The sequence below is a fragment of the Fusarium tjaetaba genome (assembly GCF_013396195.1).
Source record: "Fusarium tjaetaba strain NRRL 66243 chromosome Unknown NRRL66243_c0000041, whole genome shotgun sequence".
Classification (NCBI taxonomy): domain Eukaryota; kingdom Fungi; phylum Ascomycota; class Sordariomycetes; order Hypocreales; family Nectriaceae; genus Fusarium; species Fusarium tjaetaba.
In genome coordinates this window covers 449,988-468,687 of record NW_023501237.1, presented here as the reverse complement: position 1 = coordinate 468,687, position 18,700 = coordinate 449,988, and the positions used below count along the sequence as shown (strand labels likewise).

Sequence of the window (18,700 nt, the reverse complement as noted above, 5' to 3'; positions counted from 1 at the left end):
ACAGTGTTTCTGAGTTTTTGAGTGGCTAGGTCATGCTTCTTTCACTCTTTGAAACATAGCGCTGCTACGGTGGCTCATATATGGCCGTTCGGAATCTCGGATACCCAAAACTCCTACCATGTACAGCCTCGCACAGGCCCCGCGGCACCCGATGATGTGCGATTGCGCCCAAAGAATGCGAAGATATCGTACACGACTCTAATTGACTTGAATATTTATGTTCATCTCCTTCCCCGTCCGCTGTTGAGAACTTATAGCAAAAACTCGATGGACTCATCTGTACCAAATTTAAGTTTTTCTCCTCAGCTGCATTCTGAAACTCATCAAAAGACTTCACCCTCTCATTATGGCAGTCATGGGATCTTATAATAATAATATCTTCGAGCTTCCCGCTGATGAACCCCACAATACTCGCCCTGCAGGATACGACTTCAAGAATCTTTACTTTCCTCCACCGCCAGCATACTCCGCAAACAGTACACCGACCCAAGAGCAATCTACATCACAGCAAATAAACCGCAAGTCAGGCTTTGCCAATCGTCTTCACGTCCTCAGCGCCAAGATCGCTGGCCCCGTGAATGATTTCGCGAACAAGCTCGGGTGCGAGGCATTCATGCCCACCACTGTAGAAAAGGAGTGTGAGAAAGCAGCACGAATACTGACATCTTTCTGTGGTATGTGTGGATGATGCACGAGAGGCGTTGATAGACTAACATTGACTGCAGAGGGAACGCCACTTCCGCCAAACGAATCATTATCAAGACGAAAGGCACTAGTCACCATTCCACGACAGGTCCTCAGGTCAGCTGCAGGTCTTGCCATCTTCACCGCATTTCGCTCTGGCGCACAATTCACCTGGGGTAGTGGTTCAGGCATTGTTGTAGCACGACAGCCCGATGGGTCATGGTCACCGCCATCTTCTTTTGCCGTCAACACCCTCAGCGTTGGCTTCATGGTTGCCATGGACATATTCGACTGCGTGTGCGTCCTGCGGACCCCGGAAGCCGTAGCTGCGTTCACCAAACCGAGAGTCTCCTTCGGCGGCGAGGTCGCTGTCACTGCTGGACCAGTTGGTACAGGCGTGTATGTTGATTCAGCTGTTAATAGCGACGGGGCTGCTGAGCCTATATGGAGTTATGTGAAGAGTAGGGGGCTGTATGTTGGTGCGCAGATAGATGGGACTGTTATCACGACGAGAGATAAGGCAAATGAGGACTTTTATGGAGTGGAAGTCCCTGTTGGTTCTATCCTACGGGGCGAGGTTCCAGCTAGAGGGCCTATGTGGCCGGAAGGATACTGGAGGCTGAATAATGTGTTACGAGAAATAGATTATGGAAGGTGAAGGCGCTAGATATGCGTGCTTTGCTTTTGTGCATCGTGGCAACAAACATCAGCAGCTCACCTTTGATGGAGCAACACATGTTCCTAGATATGGGGTATAATTAATGATGACAGTCTAGAACTCCTTCAGAACTAAATACCATTGATCTGTACTTCATCAACCGTGTCTAACCATATGGAGCCACGGCTTCCGAATCCATTGACCTTACACGGCACACTGCTGCTGTGTGCTCTGACCTGACGCCTGCAGCCTGCAGCCCAAACAGCGGTAGCAGCTGACCCCTGGCTCAGCTAGTCCCAACGGCGTTGGGCTGCATTGAAACACGGCAGTTGCTGAACCTTGAAACCTCGTTTAATCTCGTTCATATACCGCGCCATCCGCGCAAGCATTATCTGTTGTGATTGTCTCTTCTTTTTCCTCAACTTTCGATCCTACGCAATCCGAGTGGTCACCTCATCCTAATTCCGCGATGGACGGCCTAGAGCAAACCTCAACGTCTCAGATCGTCGCTCTCGGCTGCAGCATTCTCGCCTGTTTCGCAAGCACCATTTTCTTCATCCCTAGAAATGCAATACTCGGCAGACTCGGTGCAGCGGTGGCTCTGAGCTGTCTGCAGCACTCCTTGTACACGTCCCTTTTGACATCGTCCTTGCCTCCAGCCCAAATAGCAGGCATATCTCTGTTCAGCTGGGGACTCTACGCCAATGCCACCGAGCAGATTCTTCTATCGCGCTACGATGCCGATGACGTCCTCACGGTGAAGGAAAGACAGTCTGACCGCCATTTAAGCACTGTCGCCCATTTCCTTCGTGCTGTGAGCATGTACTTTAACCTACGGCGTGTTGGCTTGCGAGGGGAGGTTTCGATGAAGCACCGAGTCCCGACAAATTCTGTGAGGTTTATTACAACGAGACTTGTCCAATGTATTTGCTGTTATCTTGTCTTGGATGCTATCTTTCTCGCGCCGCGTCCGGAGAAGCACTTGATCACGAGAGAAAAGCAGTCATTGTTCAACCTAACGAGCCTAACTCGGGAAGACATAATCTTTCGCTTTGCTAGTTCCCTTGGGAATTGGGTCATTGGCTATGTGTCGGTACGATTGGCCCATAATTTTGTGGCTGCGGTATCTGTTGTACTTGGTGTGTGCAAGCCAGAGGATTGGCCGCATCTCAACGGGCCAATAAGTTCATGGTCCACTGTCCGAACGTTCTGGGGGTAAGTGATACTCTCAAAAGCCCTGCTGGTAAATGTACTAAATAACATCCAGAACATTTTGGCATCGGCTTTTCCGCAAGGCTCTAGCTGGCTGGGGAGACTTCATTCCAGATAAAGTTCTCAAGCTCCGTCGCGGGACGCTGCTGTCACGATATTTACGCCTGACATTAGCATTCTTCGCTTCGGGACTTATGCACCGCTGCGTTCATTACTTCTACCGTCTTGAGTCCGGAGAGCGGTATGAAATGGAGACATATTTCCTTCTACAACCGCTGGCTATCATGTTTGAGGACGCGGTGCAAGCTGCAGCCGTGGATATTCCCCTCCCAAGGCCATTACGCTGGATAATTGGGTTTGCCTGGTTCTGCATATTCACCACATGGGTGTCGCCGTCATTCCTTTATCCCACTATGCGAGTAGCAGATCCAGGGCAGTTGCTTCCATTTTCAGTCATAGGTCATCTTATGAAGTATTAATAGACATATCCTGTCAGAGCGGCTATATCACGATTGGATAACCAAAAGCACCGCCATGTAATACACTGTTTCGCTGCTTCGATCAGAGACATTTCAGAACAGGAAGTTCATTACAGCTAAACATACAGTTGATAAGCCAATCGCACTTTTACACGGCCAGGATAATCCAAAAGCCAAGAGAAAGAACTGGATCTTCCTTATAAATTCGTTCTGCAGCGAATTGGAGACAAGGATTTTGGGGCAGTGAGAAGTCAAGTACTAAGCACTTAGGCCTTGGCAGAGGATCTCGCCTTATGTGATCGCAAGGGTTGAAGATATTCTCAGTAAGCTCATCGTGGTTCGGTGATAGCTTCTATGTCAGCTTCGAGGACTGCGCCTACTAGATAACTAGCCTGAGAATATGTAAATGTTATAAAATACAGTGTCGAGGCGCTCGAGAAACGAACTATATCCTCATAATCACTCACAACTATCAGACCAACACTCAGATCAATACAATATTCTCCTCAAACAGCAGTCACCACGAATCCCTTCTACCTCAGTTTCACACTCAAGATGGTTGCCTTCAACGCTCTTCTTACCTTCGCCGCCACCCTGGTCCCTTTGGTGACCGGTGCTGCCCTGCCCACTCATGAAGACTCCTCCCTGACCAGGCGTCAAAACCAAGACAAGTCCTGGGACGACTATCACCGCCAAAACGGCGCATTCGCAAGACAAGGCCTCTGCCTCTTCTACCTCGACCCATCTCCCCGCGATGGCGCATGGGCATGCGGTGTCTACTGCAAAAACGACCGCACCAAGATCTGCACCACCGTACACCTCAGCAAATTCACAAACGACATGCTAGGCGCCAACCCCGACGGTGAACGCTATGCAATCGGAAAATGTCAATGCGACACTTCAGCAGCGGATTTCCTCGCTACAGCTACTGTTGATTTCACGGCTAGAGGTTTTGACAAGGGGTTTAGAGAAATTGGAAGTGTTACGTGTGAGATCATGGTGAATGTTATGAAGGAGGCTGTTTTTGCGAGCACGTATGCTATTCCTGGTGTTGGGCCTGTTGCTACTGCTGCTAGGACTGTTTCGAAGGGTGTGAAGTTGGCGTCTAAGACGCAGGGTGGTAAGGATCTGTGGACGGATGCTGTTAAGGAGTCTTGTAACTTTCGTCGGGATGATGACTTGCTGAACAAGGGCTTTGGGATCTTTGAGGGAGCTCCCGATGAGTTCTAAGAAGTTTGAGGGCAAGTTCCTTTCGCTGGAGGTGTTTCATTTCATAGACGTCTTTGCATTTGGTTCGAGGTCCGGAAAGTAGCATATAGATTGTGTGTGTTTTGGAAGATAGATTATGGCGGTAGAACATAGATTATTTCTTATATAGAATTTCAAGTCCATGTGAATTTATCGACATATTTATGTGTTTGCGATATTCAGTTCGCTGAAGCTGTTACTTCCATTTTATCCGCCTTACATTTTGGGTCGATAGTTTGTTAGCAGGAAGTATTTGGACTGCCAGTGCTTGCCACAGCCGTCAAAGAAAACGTGAATGGCCTGCAGCATAAATCCAGTGCAAACATAAGCATGCATTAGGAATTAGCATTAAGCTGGGCACGTGAGGCAATGACGATAGCATCATTTCTCGCTTGTCAGGCCTCATTAAACCACTTGTCACCCAGGGAACAAATCATAACTTGGGCCACCTACCACTTACAACATCATGTCCAAGGCATCTGAGGCCAACGCATGGCCTGGAGCTCCTCCCGTCGCCCAAGATGGCTTTGCATTTGCCGACGGTGTATTTTTCGCCCAATCCTCTGGCCAGAACCGTCATCGGCGTGCCACGGCAACCGAGCTCAAGGAGCATTTCACGTCTGGCAACGACAAAGATCACCCCGCACACTGGTTTGAGGCCCAACTCATTCACTATGGTCTCCCGCCCTCCAAGACCAAGTCTGTCGCGCGCATGCGATTGTTTGACGCTGTTAATGCAGGTAATCTCAAAGTTCCAGCTAACGTGAGCAAACTCGAGACCAAATTGAAGAAGGAATGGACAAAGAACGATCGCGAGGCGAAGAAGGGTGCGACGAGCAAACCTGTTGCGCAAGCGACACCCGTCAAGGCTAAGACGAAGAAACCGACTGCCGCGAGTGCCAAAAGAAAGGCAGACGACGACGAATGTAACGCGACAGCCAAAAAGCCAAAGACCGTTACACCCAAGACTGCGACACCAAAGGCAAAAGCGCCAGCGAAGACACCAGCTAAAGCACCCACTAAAAACACGGCAACGACAGCGGCAAAGGACCCTGAAACGGGCCCCGCACCGACACCAGCCCGCGAGCTCCAGACTGCACGCTGCGTCAGAGGCGGTGCAACTCAATCCGCTGGCAGAGTCGCAAGCACTGCTGCACCAGAGCCAGTAAAACCACGAACTAAGCAGACTGCACCCCGAGGAAACGGTTCGCGGTGGTCAACTGGCCGAAGCCGACAGACACCAAGAGACCCTTCTCCCGAACCTCCCAGATTCGCAACGCCTCAGACTGCTCGACGCGGCGGCTCTTTTGCGGCCCGGGGACGAATACCCGCTCCGTCCAACGATGCTCCACCCCCAAACTCGGAATTTCCATATCAAGTTTACTCCTCGGATGAGAACAACGGCAGCGATGACGTTGACGAGGTCAACCTTGCACCCTTGGGTCTCTTGAACGGTGATTACGAAGTTGAATCGCGCGATGTGACCAAACAATGGGATTTTGATCCTGACGAATTCCAATTGACCCTCACCATCGCTGGTAATCGACTCTGGGGAAGATTCAACCTCGGCGTCTACGAAGGCGTACTCCTCATTGAAGAACGACCCATGCGCTCATCGCATGATCGCGTGTGGTTCAAATGGCGGGGTCGTGAAGATCAGGGACCTGTAATTTACGGGGATCGCAACCAAGGTTGGATGGAGTTTCTTGGCGACGGTCGCATTGAGGGTTGGCTGGATCACCAGTCTCTCTCATTCCAAGCTCGTCGACTGCCTGGGCAAGGGACGCGCAGTAGCATTGATGCTCGCGCTCTGCATGATGAATGGAACGGGTATTCACATCGTTTGTACGAAGAGGAGAATCGGGCGCGGTGGCGATGAGCTTGATTCGTTCCCGCGGGTGGGAGGACAGAATTGGTTACATGTGACGCCGATCAATCAAGATTTTGAGATGTTGGAGTTGAGACTTTTGCACAGAACATTGCGGTTTTTAAATATTGTCGGAAGAGAAACTGGATATAATGAGTGTCCTGGTTAATAATAACAGTGAAAAACTTTTAATACACCGCTTCTATACTGGGCTGGTCAAAGCACACGGCATTGTCCGAATGTCAGTGAAAGGCCTCGCTGTGAGACGGCCAAGCGGAGCAACACGGGAGGAACAAGGATCACTCGCAGCGCCCAGCTTTTCTCAACTTTGGGGGTTTTAAAAACAAGAATTTTCCCATTTTCCATTTCTCACTCTGTGCCTCAAAAATCATTCCCTCTTTTTAACCCCCCTCAGTCCGGCCAGAAAATGCATCATGAGTGCAATCCGAGGCTTTCTCAACGCCTTCAAGGCCCGCAACCCCCAAATCACAGGGATAATCAACCTTAAACCCCTCAGCGACTCCAACGCCCGCGTGGGGAGAGCTTTTCTCGAGCGCTGCAACCCCTTCAGAGACATCCCCAAAGACGCGAGGCTTGAGAACACACTATGCGAAGTACGATACATCGATCGTGTCCTCCGCGACACTCTTGTTCCTACGTCGTTGCCGGGTGATGATTATATTTTTTGCTCGAAATTACTGCGCAGTTTGGAAACGAGGCGTGATTTAACGTGGTTGGTTCTTAGGGAGACGGATATAAGGGATACGATTGGTGCTATTGCGAGGAGAGGTGGACGAAGGGCGCCTATTCCCGATGAACCTCACGATATTCATAATCGCGCGAAAGCCCTTCAGAGGCATTGGTCTGCGCTGGAAAAATGCCACACCAAGCTTCGAGAATGGGAGCCGAAATATGCGACGCAATCACAGCCGCCTCTTTTAGAAGAAGAGGAAGCGTCTGTTCTTGAATTAAGCGACGAACAGGCTGCGCATGCGGAGATTGAATATCGAGAATGGCGCTCCGATCGCGATAGAAAAGTATCGTATCTAAAGCTGAATCCACCTGAGCCAGCGGCGTTCATACCCGTTGTACGACGAGATATTCAAACGGATGAGACGTGGAAGATACTCCCGCCTTCGGAGAGTGAGATTGGGACGAAACTTCTGCCAGTTTGGACGCCGATTATCTTCCAGGAGGTGCCTATTGATTGGGAGAGTCCAGATGCTAGTTTGAGGGGTACTGTTGGGGAGAGGAGGAGGAGGGATGAGTTTAGAAGGAGGGAGAATGATAGGAGGGAGAGGAAGTTTGAGTTTCAGAAACAGCTTCGTGAAGAGATGAGTAAGTCATGATGTTTGGGTTGAATTTATGGAGTTTTGGTTGGGTTTGTGACCTGGGATATATAAGGTCTTGGTATTTGCATAGGAGCTTGATATTCAACATACATCAGCATAGACAACAAGAGCAGAAGGGACAGGAGCATATTTATCTATGCTGGATAGATAAGATGGGCTATGGTGAGATATACCTACAGGGCCAACCAGCCGAGTCCTAGGTTTTGATATATAAACAAGAGAAGGGACACAAGGATGATCACAGAGAAAAAGTTCCTGAAGTAACGCTAACTTATGGGTTCTTGTTTAACAACAAGGTAGGGTTTCATAACAAAACCACAAGTTGAACAAAATAGCAACCAAAACACTCTAGTCATGCAATCTTGATGATGAACAGTTCACCACAACCCGCGGATCATCCTCAACGGCATTTCTTTAACTTTCAACCGAAAGCAACGCTATCCCGCACATGGTCTTACGTTCTCAACATCCGATCCCCGAAAGTCAATCACACACCGAAGTAGCATTCTCCAACCTCTCCCCTCAGAACAACCTTCTTCCACAGAACTCTAAGCGAAGCCTCAATTGGTCATCGAACTTTTGTCAAACGGCCCAGCCAATAGGATCCTCCCGCTCGCCGATCGACACGGACAGCTTATCATACCACGATGCTTGATATCACGAACCCCGCAAATAGCTGCATTAGGAAGGCACAGATAAGTATTCATGCCGAACTTCCGTGCTCTGTGTTGTGTACCCTTGTGAGTAGGACTTTATCATAGCAAAAGTCCCTCTGATTGTCGGGCTATGTTACGGGGATTAATATGTATGACTCTTGTATAAATATTAACCGTGCTGCCTGTCTTGTCCGGGAGTGCCGGGCTTTCCTGTCGACTTTAAAGAATTCTTATACGTCATGATGGGTTTGAGAACAGCTCTTTTGTCGGTCTTGGGTTTCGTTGCCTTGACGAATGCTTCGGTTATTCATTCTCGTACTTCCAAGCCTGCATATTCTCAGTACTACAACAAGAAGACTTCTCGTGAGTTGCTACGTCATGACATTGACTCCTATGCCTAACCATCTTGTCAGCTTACTATGTCCCTTCAACTGGAATTCCTGAAGTCTCGTTTGATATCGGTGAAAGCTATGCTGGCCAAATCCCCGTGGATTGGAAGAAGACTGGCTCCAAAGATCCCAAGTTCTTCTATTGGTTCTTCCCGACTGTTAATCCAGCTGGAAAGGACGATGTTGTGATTTGGTTTAATGGAGGTCCTGGCTGCTCCTCTTTGGAAGGCAATTTGACACATTGATTTGATTGTTTCATGACTGACGCGATGTAGGTCTCACGCAAGAGAATGGCCCGTTTTCGTGGAAATATGGAACTTATAAGCCTGTACCCAATGCTTGGTCATGGCACAAACTCGCCAACGTCATCTGGTAAAGTCTTACCTTTCACAAAAGCATGATGACGTACTGACAATGATTATAGGGTTGAATATCCTATTGGTACCGGCTTCTCAACCGGCCACGTAACAGCAAAGAACAACACCGAAACAGCAGCCCAATTCGTCGAATGGTGGAAGAACCTCGTCGATACCTTCGGCCTACAAGGCAAGAAACTCTACATCACCGGCGAAAGCTATGCCGGTGTCTACGTCCCCTACGTCGGCGCTGCTATGCTCGACAAGAAGGATACGAAGTACTTTAACGTCAAGGGCGCTCTTTACTACGACCCTGTCATGCCGTATGCTGATAAGCTAAGTCTCGACCATGCTGCTTTCCCGGGCTTCTTCAGGCATTGGGAGAGTGTCTTTGCGATTCCGGATAAGAATAAGAAGATTCTTGATAATGATAATGAGAAGTGTGGGTTGGATAGGTATCGTGAGGCTCATCTTACGTATCCTCCTCCTCCAGCGCCTTGGAAACCTGTTCAGGTCAAGGGATGCGACATCACGGCTCATTTCGACGAGATCAGCACTGTTATCAACCCCTGCTTTAACGTTTATCACGTCCAAGATACCTGTCCCGTCTTATGGGATGTACTCGGCTTTCCTTCGGTTCAGTATACTCCTCCCGGCGCAACACTCTTCTTCAACATCCCCGGTGTCCGCAAAGCGATCCACGCCCCAGCTGCTCCCAAAGAATGGGCATCGTGCTCAGGCCCCGTCTTTGTCGGCGACGACGACAGATACGATCCCGCCGAGCACGAGAAGAAGTTCCAGACTCTCGTTGAAAAGACCAACAACGTCATGATCGGATCTGGTATGGCGGATTATATCATCACGTCTAACACAACAGCCCTAGCCGTCCAGGGTCTCAAGTGGAACGGCAAGCAAGGTTTCCAGACTGCACCGAGTGCAGAGTTTGTTGTTCCGATAATCAACAACACTGAGAGCAATGTTGAGAATTGGGCGGGTGGTAGTGTTCAGGGATCGGTGCACTCGGAGAGAGGGTTTACTTTAGCGACGGTTAAGACTAGTGGACATATGGTTCCGCAGTATGCGCCGCCTGCTGCGTTTAGACAGCTGGAGCATATGCTTGGACGGGTGAAGTCGCTTACGGATGCGGAACCGTTTTCTGTTAATATTTCTACTTCTTTCAAGTGGCCATACTAGATAGTTTGGGTTTTGGGGGATCTAATGTAGATAGCTGCCTGAATGTATCGATTGTTGTCACTATAGCTCTGACTTTACTTTTAGAGGTTATCTACCAACTTTCACCTTTCGGTCACGTCGGTTAACAATCTGTCTTTCTTCTGGTTCGGCCCACCAAAATACTCTCGACCGACGCCACCACTAAAGCCCTGTGGCCCTTGAAGGAACATATTGGCTACCGACTGGGCGAACAGCGGCCGCTGCTAGGTAAATTCCTCGTATCTAACCCATCTCAGATTTCTCCCTACATGGCAACCGCAGACACTCAGTGTGGCTGGAAGAAAAAGAAGCTTAACTATGATAAGGCGCAACGCTAACGTTTTGAACCATAGTGTTGGGTCTCGATGCCAAGACTAATGGTGATGGCGTAGCTGAAAGCTCCCTAGTCTTGACAGATCGCGATGTAAAGTTCCCAGCTGGGCACTTTTAAGTTGGCTTTCGTTTCCAGCTGCCGTTATGAGCCTGGTTATAAGTCCTTAAACATCTTTCAATTGGGCAAGGGTGATTCAGTGGAGATGTCATTTGCACCTATGGTTGCACAGGAACGTGGAGTGACCTCACCGCTTGGAATAGTGAAGTCGTCAAATGACGGTGTTCAGCCTTCAAGCCAAGACTAACGACAGTGCCGCAGCTGAGAGGTCTTTAGAAGAATTTAATCGTATCATAATAGCAAAGGCTTGGCGCTATTTTATTCGAGTCCCGACTAATCGGATTACTATTGATCTCAATGCAAGCCACAGGCGAGGTCAGAACGGTCTCGCCCATCTAGCTCACTTATTGATGAGACAATCCAAGTTAGCTCGTTGGAGGCCTTCTTTTGTCAAAAAATGGATATTCTTTTGGCCAAGAAGTACTTAATATCATGTTTTGCCAGACAAATTTAGCAATATTATCTCTACTGGCAACATAAATCTTTATATCATACGCATCATGAAAGTCTCTTATCTCTTGCCATTTATTGGGCTAGCCCAAGCTGTCCCTGCTCCTAATCCTTCTTACCCTTCTATTTTCGACAACCCTACTATTCCCGTCGGCGCTCCAGCTTCCTTCAAAGATCTGCCAGCGCTGTCGCACGTCCGACGAGCTGCAATGCCGCAGACCTTCCTCAATGTTTCATTCTGCGATGTGACCGTCACCGGTGATCCAGGCTTCTATACGTCGTGGAAAGCACAAACGACCAAAGGACGTCTGTACATCACTGAAGGGATTCCGACCCCCGGCACAAAGAATGGTGACAACCCTTACGACGTGTATTTGAGTAGCGGCTCTCTGGCTGGGGGAGGTGGCATACAGTTCACCACCAACAAATGCCTACTTACGCTGCCAAACCGCATTGACACTTCCAAAGTCGATTATGCCCAAGTTCGCATTGCAAGCGATGGTAACACCGTTGCGACGGTTGACTATTCCAATCTTGTCACCCCTAGGACCGAGTCGCCAGTGCAGTTCACCACTGAGCCCAACATTGGTACTGTTAACAATTGGGTCTATGGCCCGCCCACTCGGCGCTTGGCCTTTGCGCCGTCTTACATTTCTATCAAGGTTGGCGATAAGGGAATCGTTTCTGGTGGTGTTCTATTGACGAGCAATCCATACGGCTCTGGGAGCATTGACTACTTTGCCCGCATTACTGGTGTCTGTGGGAACATGCGTATGCCCATCGTAGCTTGAGCTTAACGGCCTCTGAGGCAAATCGGTGCGTGGGGCCTTACAATACCCAGGCCCAAGACTCAGGCCAGGGTTATGCACTACAATACCAAAGCTCTGCACGACGAAAATACGATGAATGGCGAATACTCAGTTCAGTTCTATAGTCATATCTTTGAAATCTATAATTAAGGGTGAAAAGATTGCATGAAATCTATACAAGTGATACAAGAGTCCGATCAGTGACACTATGCGTTGATCAGGTATATAGCCCATGAAGTAAGTGAAGTGAAGGTGTGTCTAGTTCTTGCCCTTATAAGCAAAAGAAATCTTCATATAATCCACAACAGTCTTGGACAGGAACTTCTGAAGATATGAAGGCTCTGCAGTTCCAACAAGTTGCTCCACCGCCTTCATAGCAGCCGCTGGCAGATCAAGAGCCTTGAGGAGTTGAGGGTAATCAGTGAATGAGCCATGAACAGTATCCTTGACGGCAATCTCCTTCTTGGGTCCTCGGAGCTTGGCGTAGAACTTCTTCCAAGTTGTATCCTCATTGCTGTGGTTAGGGCGGCCGATGAGGAAGAATGGCTTGTCGAGGCCTTTGCTGAGAGCTGGTTCGAAGATCTGGCCGTCCAAGTCCATTCCACCGCGGATCCTGTTGTCCGATACCATTGCTATAGCTGCGCTGGCGCCACCGAGGGAGTGACCGAGGGCAGCAATCTTCTTGTTATCGATTGAACCTGGAAGTCCCTTGAAGACCTTCTTCTGGAAAGAGGGACGTAGAAGTTCTGAGATGGTGAAGGACATGTCCTTTGCCTTGACCTATAATATGTTAGCAAACCCATTGTGCGGTACGAGACGATAAAGATACACATACCAAACCCAGCTGCTGATTAGATTTCGGGTCATCGGGGATGTTTCCTCCCTTAATGATCTTTCCATCAGGAAACTCGACAACAGCAGGATCGTAAGGATGATCAATCAAAACCACGACGTTTCCATAACTAGCCAGCGAGCGAGCCATCAGGCTGTAAATCAACCTGGAGTTTCCAGCGCCAGGTGAAAAGACAGCGACGGGGAATGACTTCTTCTCGCTTTCACATCCCTTCTGAGCAATAGGAGTCTTGCAGACCTGGAACTCGAGAGCTGAAAAGGTGTCGTTCGATAGACCCAGCTGCGCTACCTGTTGTCCATATTCCTTGGCTGTAGCGGGCGGCATGTAGGGGACAACCTTGTTGGAGCAAGAGGTTGAGTCGACGGGCCAGAAGATTGAGGCTAGGACTTGTCGATGACCTTTCTTGGGGTCATACGGGTCGATACGGCTTTTGTCGGTCATGCCTTCGATGCGAAGGGCAGTGCCGTATGGACCGCTTGGCTTGGGGAGAAGGATGGCATTTCCGGCCCCGACAAGGGAGAGAAAGAGAAGAGAGAACTGCATAGTGAAGTTGATAAGTAAAGAGCTTAGTTGTAGTGGATGAAAGAAGGTAATGTGAGTTTGGAAGGTTGATGAGGTTGTTGAGAGAGATGTCGATGAGAGGGATGGAAAGGCATCTTATAATCAGACGAAGAGATATCCATCATGAAGTAACATCGAAGTTTTCGTACTAGATGCCAAATCTCGCAGGATTCATTACATTATCGGTAAAGCTCAAACCCAAACACGTGGGATCTTCCACAATCGTTCCAGAAACACAGCCTCTACCATACTCAAAGGAGTTAAGTTCAAGCGAATTGACATTTCTCACTCTATTTGCCAAGGACCGTTTTCTGCCCGACCTTACTCGCTGACGAAGATGAAGTTCAGCTCCCCGCCAAGCTAACACCATGATTGGCTCACAGCACTAGCGTCGCTCAATTATTTCCAAAAAGGGTATCGCGAACATGCCAAGCTAATCTCGCTCAATCGATACCAGTTTGAGTATAAACCCAAGCATCTCCCCTTGTCGAGTCACCCACCAACTGCATCAACTCATTACACGCGACAAGGAATATAGAGAAAATGCCGGTTGGACCATTTGATAGACGCAAGAAACGATCGCGGTGCCTTGCATGTGCTGCAAGCCATCTCAAGGTAAGTACCGAGCAAATTCGTCATCGTACATGGCTGATCCTTGTGATGCAGTGTTCTGGAAGTGTTCCGTGCAGTAATTGTGTGAGGAGGAGGGTTGAGTGTGCTTTTGAGAAGCAGAAGGCTAAGCAGATTTGGATCAATCAGGATGAGTCTGGCAAAAAGACCGTGGCTCGAGTTTCAGCTTCTACCTGCAAAAGTCAGCCTCCTCGATTGTTTACCATTGCCACGGGTGATCAGATCTATTATCTTTCTCACTACTTCGACACATTCTTAAGGAGGAACAACTGCAATCCGAGAACGCACATATTTACAGATGTCGTTAGCTTGATGAAAGATCAAGAATCGGGGACGTTTCTTCATGATGCTATTCTTTCGTTGGGGGCGATGCAGGCGGTTAAGCTGAACGCATCAGAAGGTGTTGACCCAAGCAAGACTTACAACTTGGCTGTTCATCACTACTCCAAGTCCGTGCTGGGTTTGAGAAACGCTCTTGAGAAGTTTGATCAAGAGCCTAGCACCCGGCATCGCATCTTGTGGACCACACATCTGTTGGGACTATTCGAGGTGAGCCGTTCTTCAAAACACGTTGGTATGGTTGTAGGCTAACTTCTGGCAGCTCATGACAGATGCAACTGGCGAAGGATGGAGACAACATTTGGTCCATGGCACTTCCAAAGCTCTTGTCGCTGTGGGTCCAACATCATGCAAATCAGGTCATGGACAACGCTTCTTCACTGAAATACGAATCTTCGAAGTCTGTAGGGCTATAATATTCAGCGAGCCGACATTTCTTGCAAAGGGAGACTGGAGATGTCTCATACGAGAGATGAGAGGCGAAGAGCAAGGTAATGGTGACTCGCTGGATGAACTTTTGGATATCATTGTCTCATGCTCAACTCTTCGCCTTCGGTGAGTAATTCCTCCTTCTTTAATGCATGGCTTTTAATGATTTATCTTAGGGCGATAAACCTACTATATCACTTGGACGCAGATTCTGTTGATGTCACGAAACATCTTGACGAAGCTTTTGCTGTTGCTCAAGAAGGGTTTCGTCTAAGACAATCTCTCGTCGACTGGGAAGCCAAAGACGCACATTCAAAACAGCAAACGGTAGAGAATGCAAGCGGGAGCTTCTCAGCTTTGACCAAAGCATTCTTCGCAGCTATAAGTATATATCTCTCCGGAGTCTTCGACTACGAGATACCATATTGGCAGGACAAAGGTATCGTGGCGCCCAGCTTGAGCGAAGAAGAGATACAAATGCACGTCGTCAACATATTGACTCACACAAATACCGTTTTGTATAATTCTTCGATTTCGCCGTTATTGGTACTTTGTCCACTGCGAGTTGCGGGTGCACGGGCGTGTCAGAGTTGGCAGCAGGATTGTATCATCCAGAATCTATTGGCGGTTGAGAGGACCTTTCCTGTTGCAGCGACATTTAGGGCTGACTTGATGGGAGTATGGGCTCGAATGAGTCCGCCGACATACTCGGATTCTCCTCTATCTACTTGATAGGACTCTCGATATTAATTACAGTGTTTACATATAGAATGTACTCCACCATTGTTACACTTTTGCGAAAATATGCCTCAGACGATCTCCTGCCTGGAACAAGTGTTTCCGTGTACTGGGATTGTGATCTTGGCAGCTGACAATCGTGCTACATGACTGACTTGATCTCACAAGGTTTAGGCATCAATCAGACACTTTTAACTCGCGCATCATGTGATATAACCCAGCGGCAGGCAGCACAACCATGGTTGATTGAGGCCAACCATCATGCGACAGGCAAGCAAGCACAGCCACAGACGTATTGAGATTTGTTTCTTGCATCCAGAGTTGCACTGCATCTGCAAGATCTCAAGATCAAGGCCCTACAATATGCCTGTCTTAATAGTTACAGTTGAATGCTCCAACCATATTCGCGTTAAGAATAGCATGATATAATTGTACATCGATCCCCAGTCCATCTTCCTTGGTCCCCGTCACGGCCCGCTCAAAAAGGTGATCATCCCCCGGTCTAGGGTGGATCAGCAGACACGTCACACTGCTCACCCCGTCCTTCGTTACAGAACCAATTAATTCGATGCCCCGGATTCCTACAGCGCCTGTGACATGCATGCCATGGCGTCATGCCGGTCCCTGGGGCCTGTTTTACCTGTCGCTGGCTTATCTGCAGTTTCTTAAGAAGAAGACCTGTACCTGAGCGATATTTGCAAAAGTGCAAGTGAGATTTGGTACTTTTATTGCGAGCAAAATGCCAAAGAAAGCTCCTTCGTTGAGGTCTTCTACTAGACCTAAACCTCAGCCTGCATCAACACCAGCGCCGGCGCCGAAGAGACCGCCTCTTAGAACGCCGAGCGCGTCTTACTCCAGACCCCCGCCAAGTCATCCGCCACCAACGATAAAGAATGAGGGACCGTTGAGACCTCCACCTGGAGTAGGCGCTGCGCAAAGATCAAGATCTTATGAAGCTGAAAGTCGGCGACCGCGATATCCTCCTTCATCAAGCCCGAGGCAATCCTACTATGAGCGACCGAGGCGTAGGGACTCAGGCTTCAGGTCTGTGTCGCCTCGAGCGAGACCACCTCCACCTGCGCCTGTACAACGAACGCTGAGACGGCGCATGACGAGAGATTCAGATTTGATGTCGGAAGATGAGAGTAGGCCTACATCTCGTCGTAGATCCCCGACTCCAGAACGACGTCAAAAGTTACGGCCTTATGGAACTGAAACACCACCGTTCCCACACTCTCCAAAGCCTGCGGTCGCACGTCCGCCAATGAGGTCTTATCCGACGGACAGCTCACGGCCTGATCCAAGGAGACGTCCATCTTATGAGCCGCCACCTTCGCCAAGACGTCCGCCCGGGGCGGGGAAAAGGTCGCCCCCGTCAGCGTATAGACCAGCACCTCATTTAGCCGCGGACATGCTGAGAGGCCGACCTCGATCAAGAGGAGACTCGCCGCTTCGGTCTCATGAAACGCATGACTCGGCGACAGGCAGGAGACCCAGCTATTCCAGCGCTGCAAACTCACAGCCTTCCTCTCGAAGACATTCTGTCAAGTCTCCAGAGCAAAAGGAGGCCAAACCTGCCGAGAAACCCACGGAAAGTGAACCAAAGAAGAAGGGCTTTGACTTCATGAAACATTTCCCTCAAGCTGTCGCTGCCTACGCTGGTATCGAAGCACTGGGTAAACACGCCGACACAGCCAAAGAATGGACAGATTGGTTCATGAAGCTCCAGAAGACCCCCGAGGAGATCCATGAGCTCTCGGCAAAGGCGACAACAGCCAGGGACACCATCACCCAGATCCAGAATACACTCGAGGCACGACCTGACATTATTGAGGGAGACGATGCGAAGCCTATGAGGAGGCAGATTGATGAAGCGATCAGGAACGCGACAGCCGCACTGGACGAAATGACTAAGCTTCTTCAAGAGATTAGCAGTGATGGGCTTGAGGGGACGATGTTTGGTGGCCTTGAGGAGTTTTATAACTCTTACAAGTATAAGGATGAGTGGGAGGAGAAGATCAAACTGGCTGACGGCGAGCTGGAGAAGCAATTGGCGGCTCTCAGCAAGTTGATGGTCAACATTTATTCGTAAGTCACATCTCAAATCATTTGAACGACAGCTGTTCTGATAGTGACTCCAGGCGCGCTCTGATGAAACCTGCTCCTCCCGGCCTTAACAGTCCAGTACCACCGCCGGCTCCAGGGCAGTCTTCAGATTCTCCCGATGCACGACGGTCAAGTACAGCACAGCCTAGTTCAAAGTCAAGGGCAGGCTCAATTGACTTGGACCCTCCTCCCGTGGGTCGATATCGGAAGTCAGTTGATGAGGATGCTGTGAGGTCCGCGCCCTCTGATGTGTCAACTGAGCCCAAGGTTGAGACTGCGAAGGTCGCGGCGCCGGAGGACAAGCCAATGCAATCTGAGAATGATACCCTTGAACCTGAGGCTCAGGAGAATACCTACGGAGCTCCTCCTGAGTCTCCCAAGGGTGTGAAGCTCAAGGTTGACGATGACCTGACCGATCTCCCAACACCATCACCCAAGGCCGAACCTGCACAGCCAGTAGAGGTGTCAAAAGTGCCAGAGGTGCCATTGAAGAAAGAAGAGCCCACAGGCATCAAACCCGCGCAACCAACACCAGTGGAAGCTAAGCCCCCAAAGCCACGAGCGCCCATAGAAGACCCTGAAGAGATCCTCCTCGACGCAGCATGGAACGGCGACATCCAAGCCTGCAACTCCGCCCTCCGCCACGCCTCCCCCTCAACTCGCGACCAAAACGGCTTCACCCCGCTCCATCTCGCCGCAGAACGCGACCACCTCGCCATAGCAATGCTCCTCCTCGACTCCTCCGCGAACCCCAACGCACGCGCCAACGGGGGCCGCACACCCCTCCACCTCGCAGCGCGGTACGCATCAGCCGCACTCGTAGAACTACTAGTTGACGACGCTCACGCTGACCCTAACGCTCGTACGACGGATGGGCGCACGCCGTTGCACTATGCTGCTAGTGTTGCGGAGGATGGGGATGATGAGAAGAGGGAGGTTGTCAGGGTGTTGAGGGATTGGAAGGCGGATCCGACGATGAAGGATAATAAGGGGAGGACGGCGAGGGATGTGGCGCAGAGGAGGGATTTCTGGGATGTTTCGGCGACGTTGAGGAGGGCGGAGAAGAGGTGGGAGGAGGAGCATCATCAGAATTGGTTTCAGAGGCATGGGCTCAAGCGATGAAGAATCGGGTGACGGGTTTCATGCTAACATTCAAGGTCAGATCCAAGGTAGACAAGCCAGGGCAAGCTGTGTGAGATCCCATAAGCACTGTGGTATTAT

At 49.7% G+C, this 18,700-nt stretch overlaps 9 protein-coding genes across 9 annotated transcripts; 8 read left to right on the top strand and 1 right to left on the bottom strand.

Annotated features, from left to right (window-relative positions):
- Positions 1-355: 355 nt before the first annotated feature.
- Positions 356-1,342, top strand: FTJAE_2389 (YSC84-like protein; the record flags this gene model as incomplete). Its single annotated transcript, XM_037348578.1, has 2 exons — positions 356-674; positions 726-1,342. The coding sequence occupies 2 exons, from the start codon at positions 356-358 to the stop codon at positions 1,340-1,342; spliced, it is 936 nt and encodes a 311-aa protein (XP_037210641.1).
- Positions 1,343-1,811: 469 nt separating this feature from the next.
- Positions 1,812-4,263, top strand: FTJAE_2388 (TRI7-trichothecene biosynthesis; the record flags this gene model as incomplete). Its single annotated transcript, XM_037348577.1, has 3 exons — positions 1,812-2,557; positions 2,610-3,026; positions 3,510-4,263. 3 exons carry the CDS (start codon positions 1,812-1,814, stop codon positions 4,261-4,263), a joined length of 1,917 nt encoding a protein of 638 aa, XP_037210640.1.
- A 484-nt stretch (positions 4,264-4,747) lies between these two features.
- FTJAE_2387 (uncharacterized protein) lies at positions 4,748-6,160 on the top strand (the record flags this gene model as incomplete). The annotated part of the gene is made up of 1 exon (XM_037348576.1): positions 4,748-6,160. One exon carries the CDS (start codon positions 4,748-4,750, stop codon positions 6,158-6,160), a length of 1,413 nt encoding a protein of 470 aa, XP_037210639.1.
- A 422-nt stretch (positions 6,161-6,582) lies between these two features.
- Positions 6,583-7,700, top strand: FTJAE_2386 (uncharacterized protein; the record flags this gene model as incomplete). Its single annotated transcript, XM_037348575.1, has 2 exons — positions 6,583-7,486; positions 7,648-7,700. The coding sequence occupies 2 exons, from the start codon at positions 6,583-6,585 to the stop codon at positions 7,698-7,700; spliced, it is 957 nt and encodes a 318-aa protein (XP_037210638.1).
- Positions 7,701-8,395: 695 nt separating this feature from the next.
- FTJAE_2385 (serine-type carboxypeptidase f precursor) lies at positions 8,396-10,095 on the top strand (the record flags this gene model as incomplete). The annotated part of the gene is made up of 4 exons (XM_037348574.1): positions 8,396-8,519; positions 8,570-8,749; positions 8,821-8,917; positions 8,970-10,095. 4 exons carry the CDS (start codon positions 8,396-8,398, stop codon positions 10,093-10,095), a joined length of 1,527 nt encoding a protein of 508 aa, XP_037210637.1.
- A 969-nt stretch (positions 10,096-11,064) lies between these two features.
- On the top strand, positions 11,065-11,805 carry FTJAE_2384 (uncharacterized protein; the record flags this gene model as incomplete). The annotated part of the gene is made up of 1 exon (XM_037348573.1): positions 11,065-11,805. The coding sequence occupies one exon, from the start codon at positions 11,065-11,067 to the stop codon at positions 11,803-11,805; it is 741 nt and encodes a 246-aa protein (XP_037210636.1).
- Positions 11,806-12,081: 276 nt separating this feature from the next.
- FTJAE_2383 (PAF acetylhydrolase family) lies at positions 12,082-13,219 on the bottom strand (the record flags this gene model as incomplete). Its single annotated transcript, XM_037348572.1, has 2 exons — positions 12,082-12,603; positions 12,659-13,219. The coding sequence occupies 2 exons, from the start codon at positions 13,217-13,219 to the stop codon at positions 12,082-12,084; spliced, it is 1,083 nt and encodes a 360-aa protein (XP_037210635.1).
- A 1,017-nt stretch (positions 13,220-14,236) lies between these two features.
- On the top strand, positions 14,237-15,367 carry FTJAE_2382 (uncharacterized protein; the record flags this gene model as incomplete). Its single annotated transcript, XM_037348571.1, has 3 exons — positions 14,237-14,416; positions 14,469-14,761; positions 14,812-15,367. 3 exons carry the CDS (start codon positions 14,237-14,239, stop codon positions 15,365-15,367), a joined length of 1,029 nt encoding a protein of 342 aa, XP_037210634.1.
- Positions 15,368-16,112: 745 nt separating this feature from the next.
- Positions 16,113-18,601, top strand: FTJAE_2381 (uncharacterized protein; the record flags this gene model as incomplete). The annotated part of the gene is made up of 2 exons (XM_037348570.1): positions 16,113-17,461; positions 17,515-18,601. 2 exons carry the CDS (start codon positions 16,113-16,115, stop codon positions 18,599-18,601), a joined length of 2,436 nt encoding a protein of 811 aa, XP_037210633.1.
- Between the last annotated feature and the right edge of the window lie 99 nt (positions 18,602-18,700).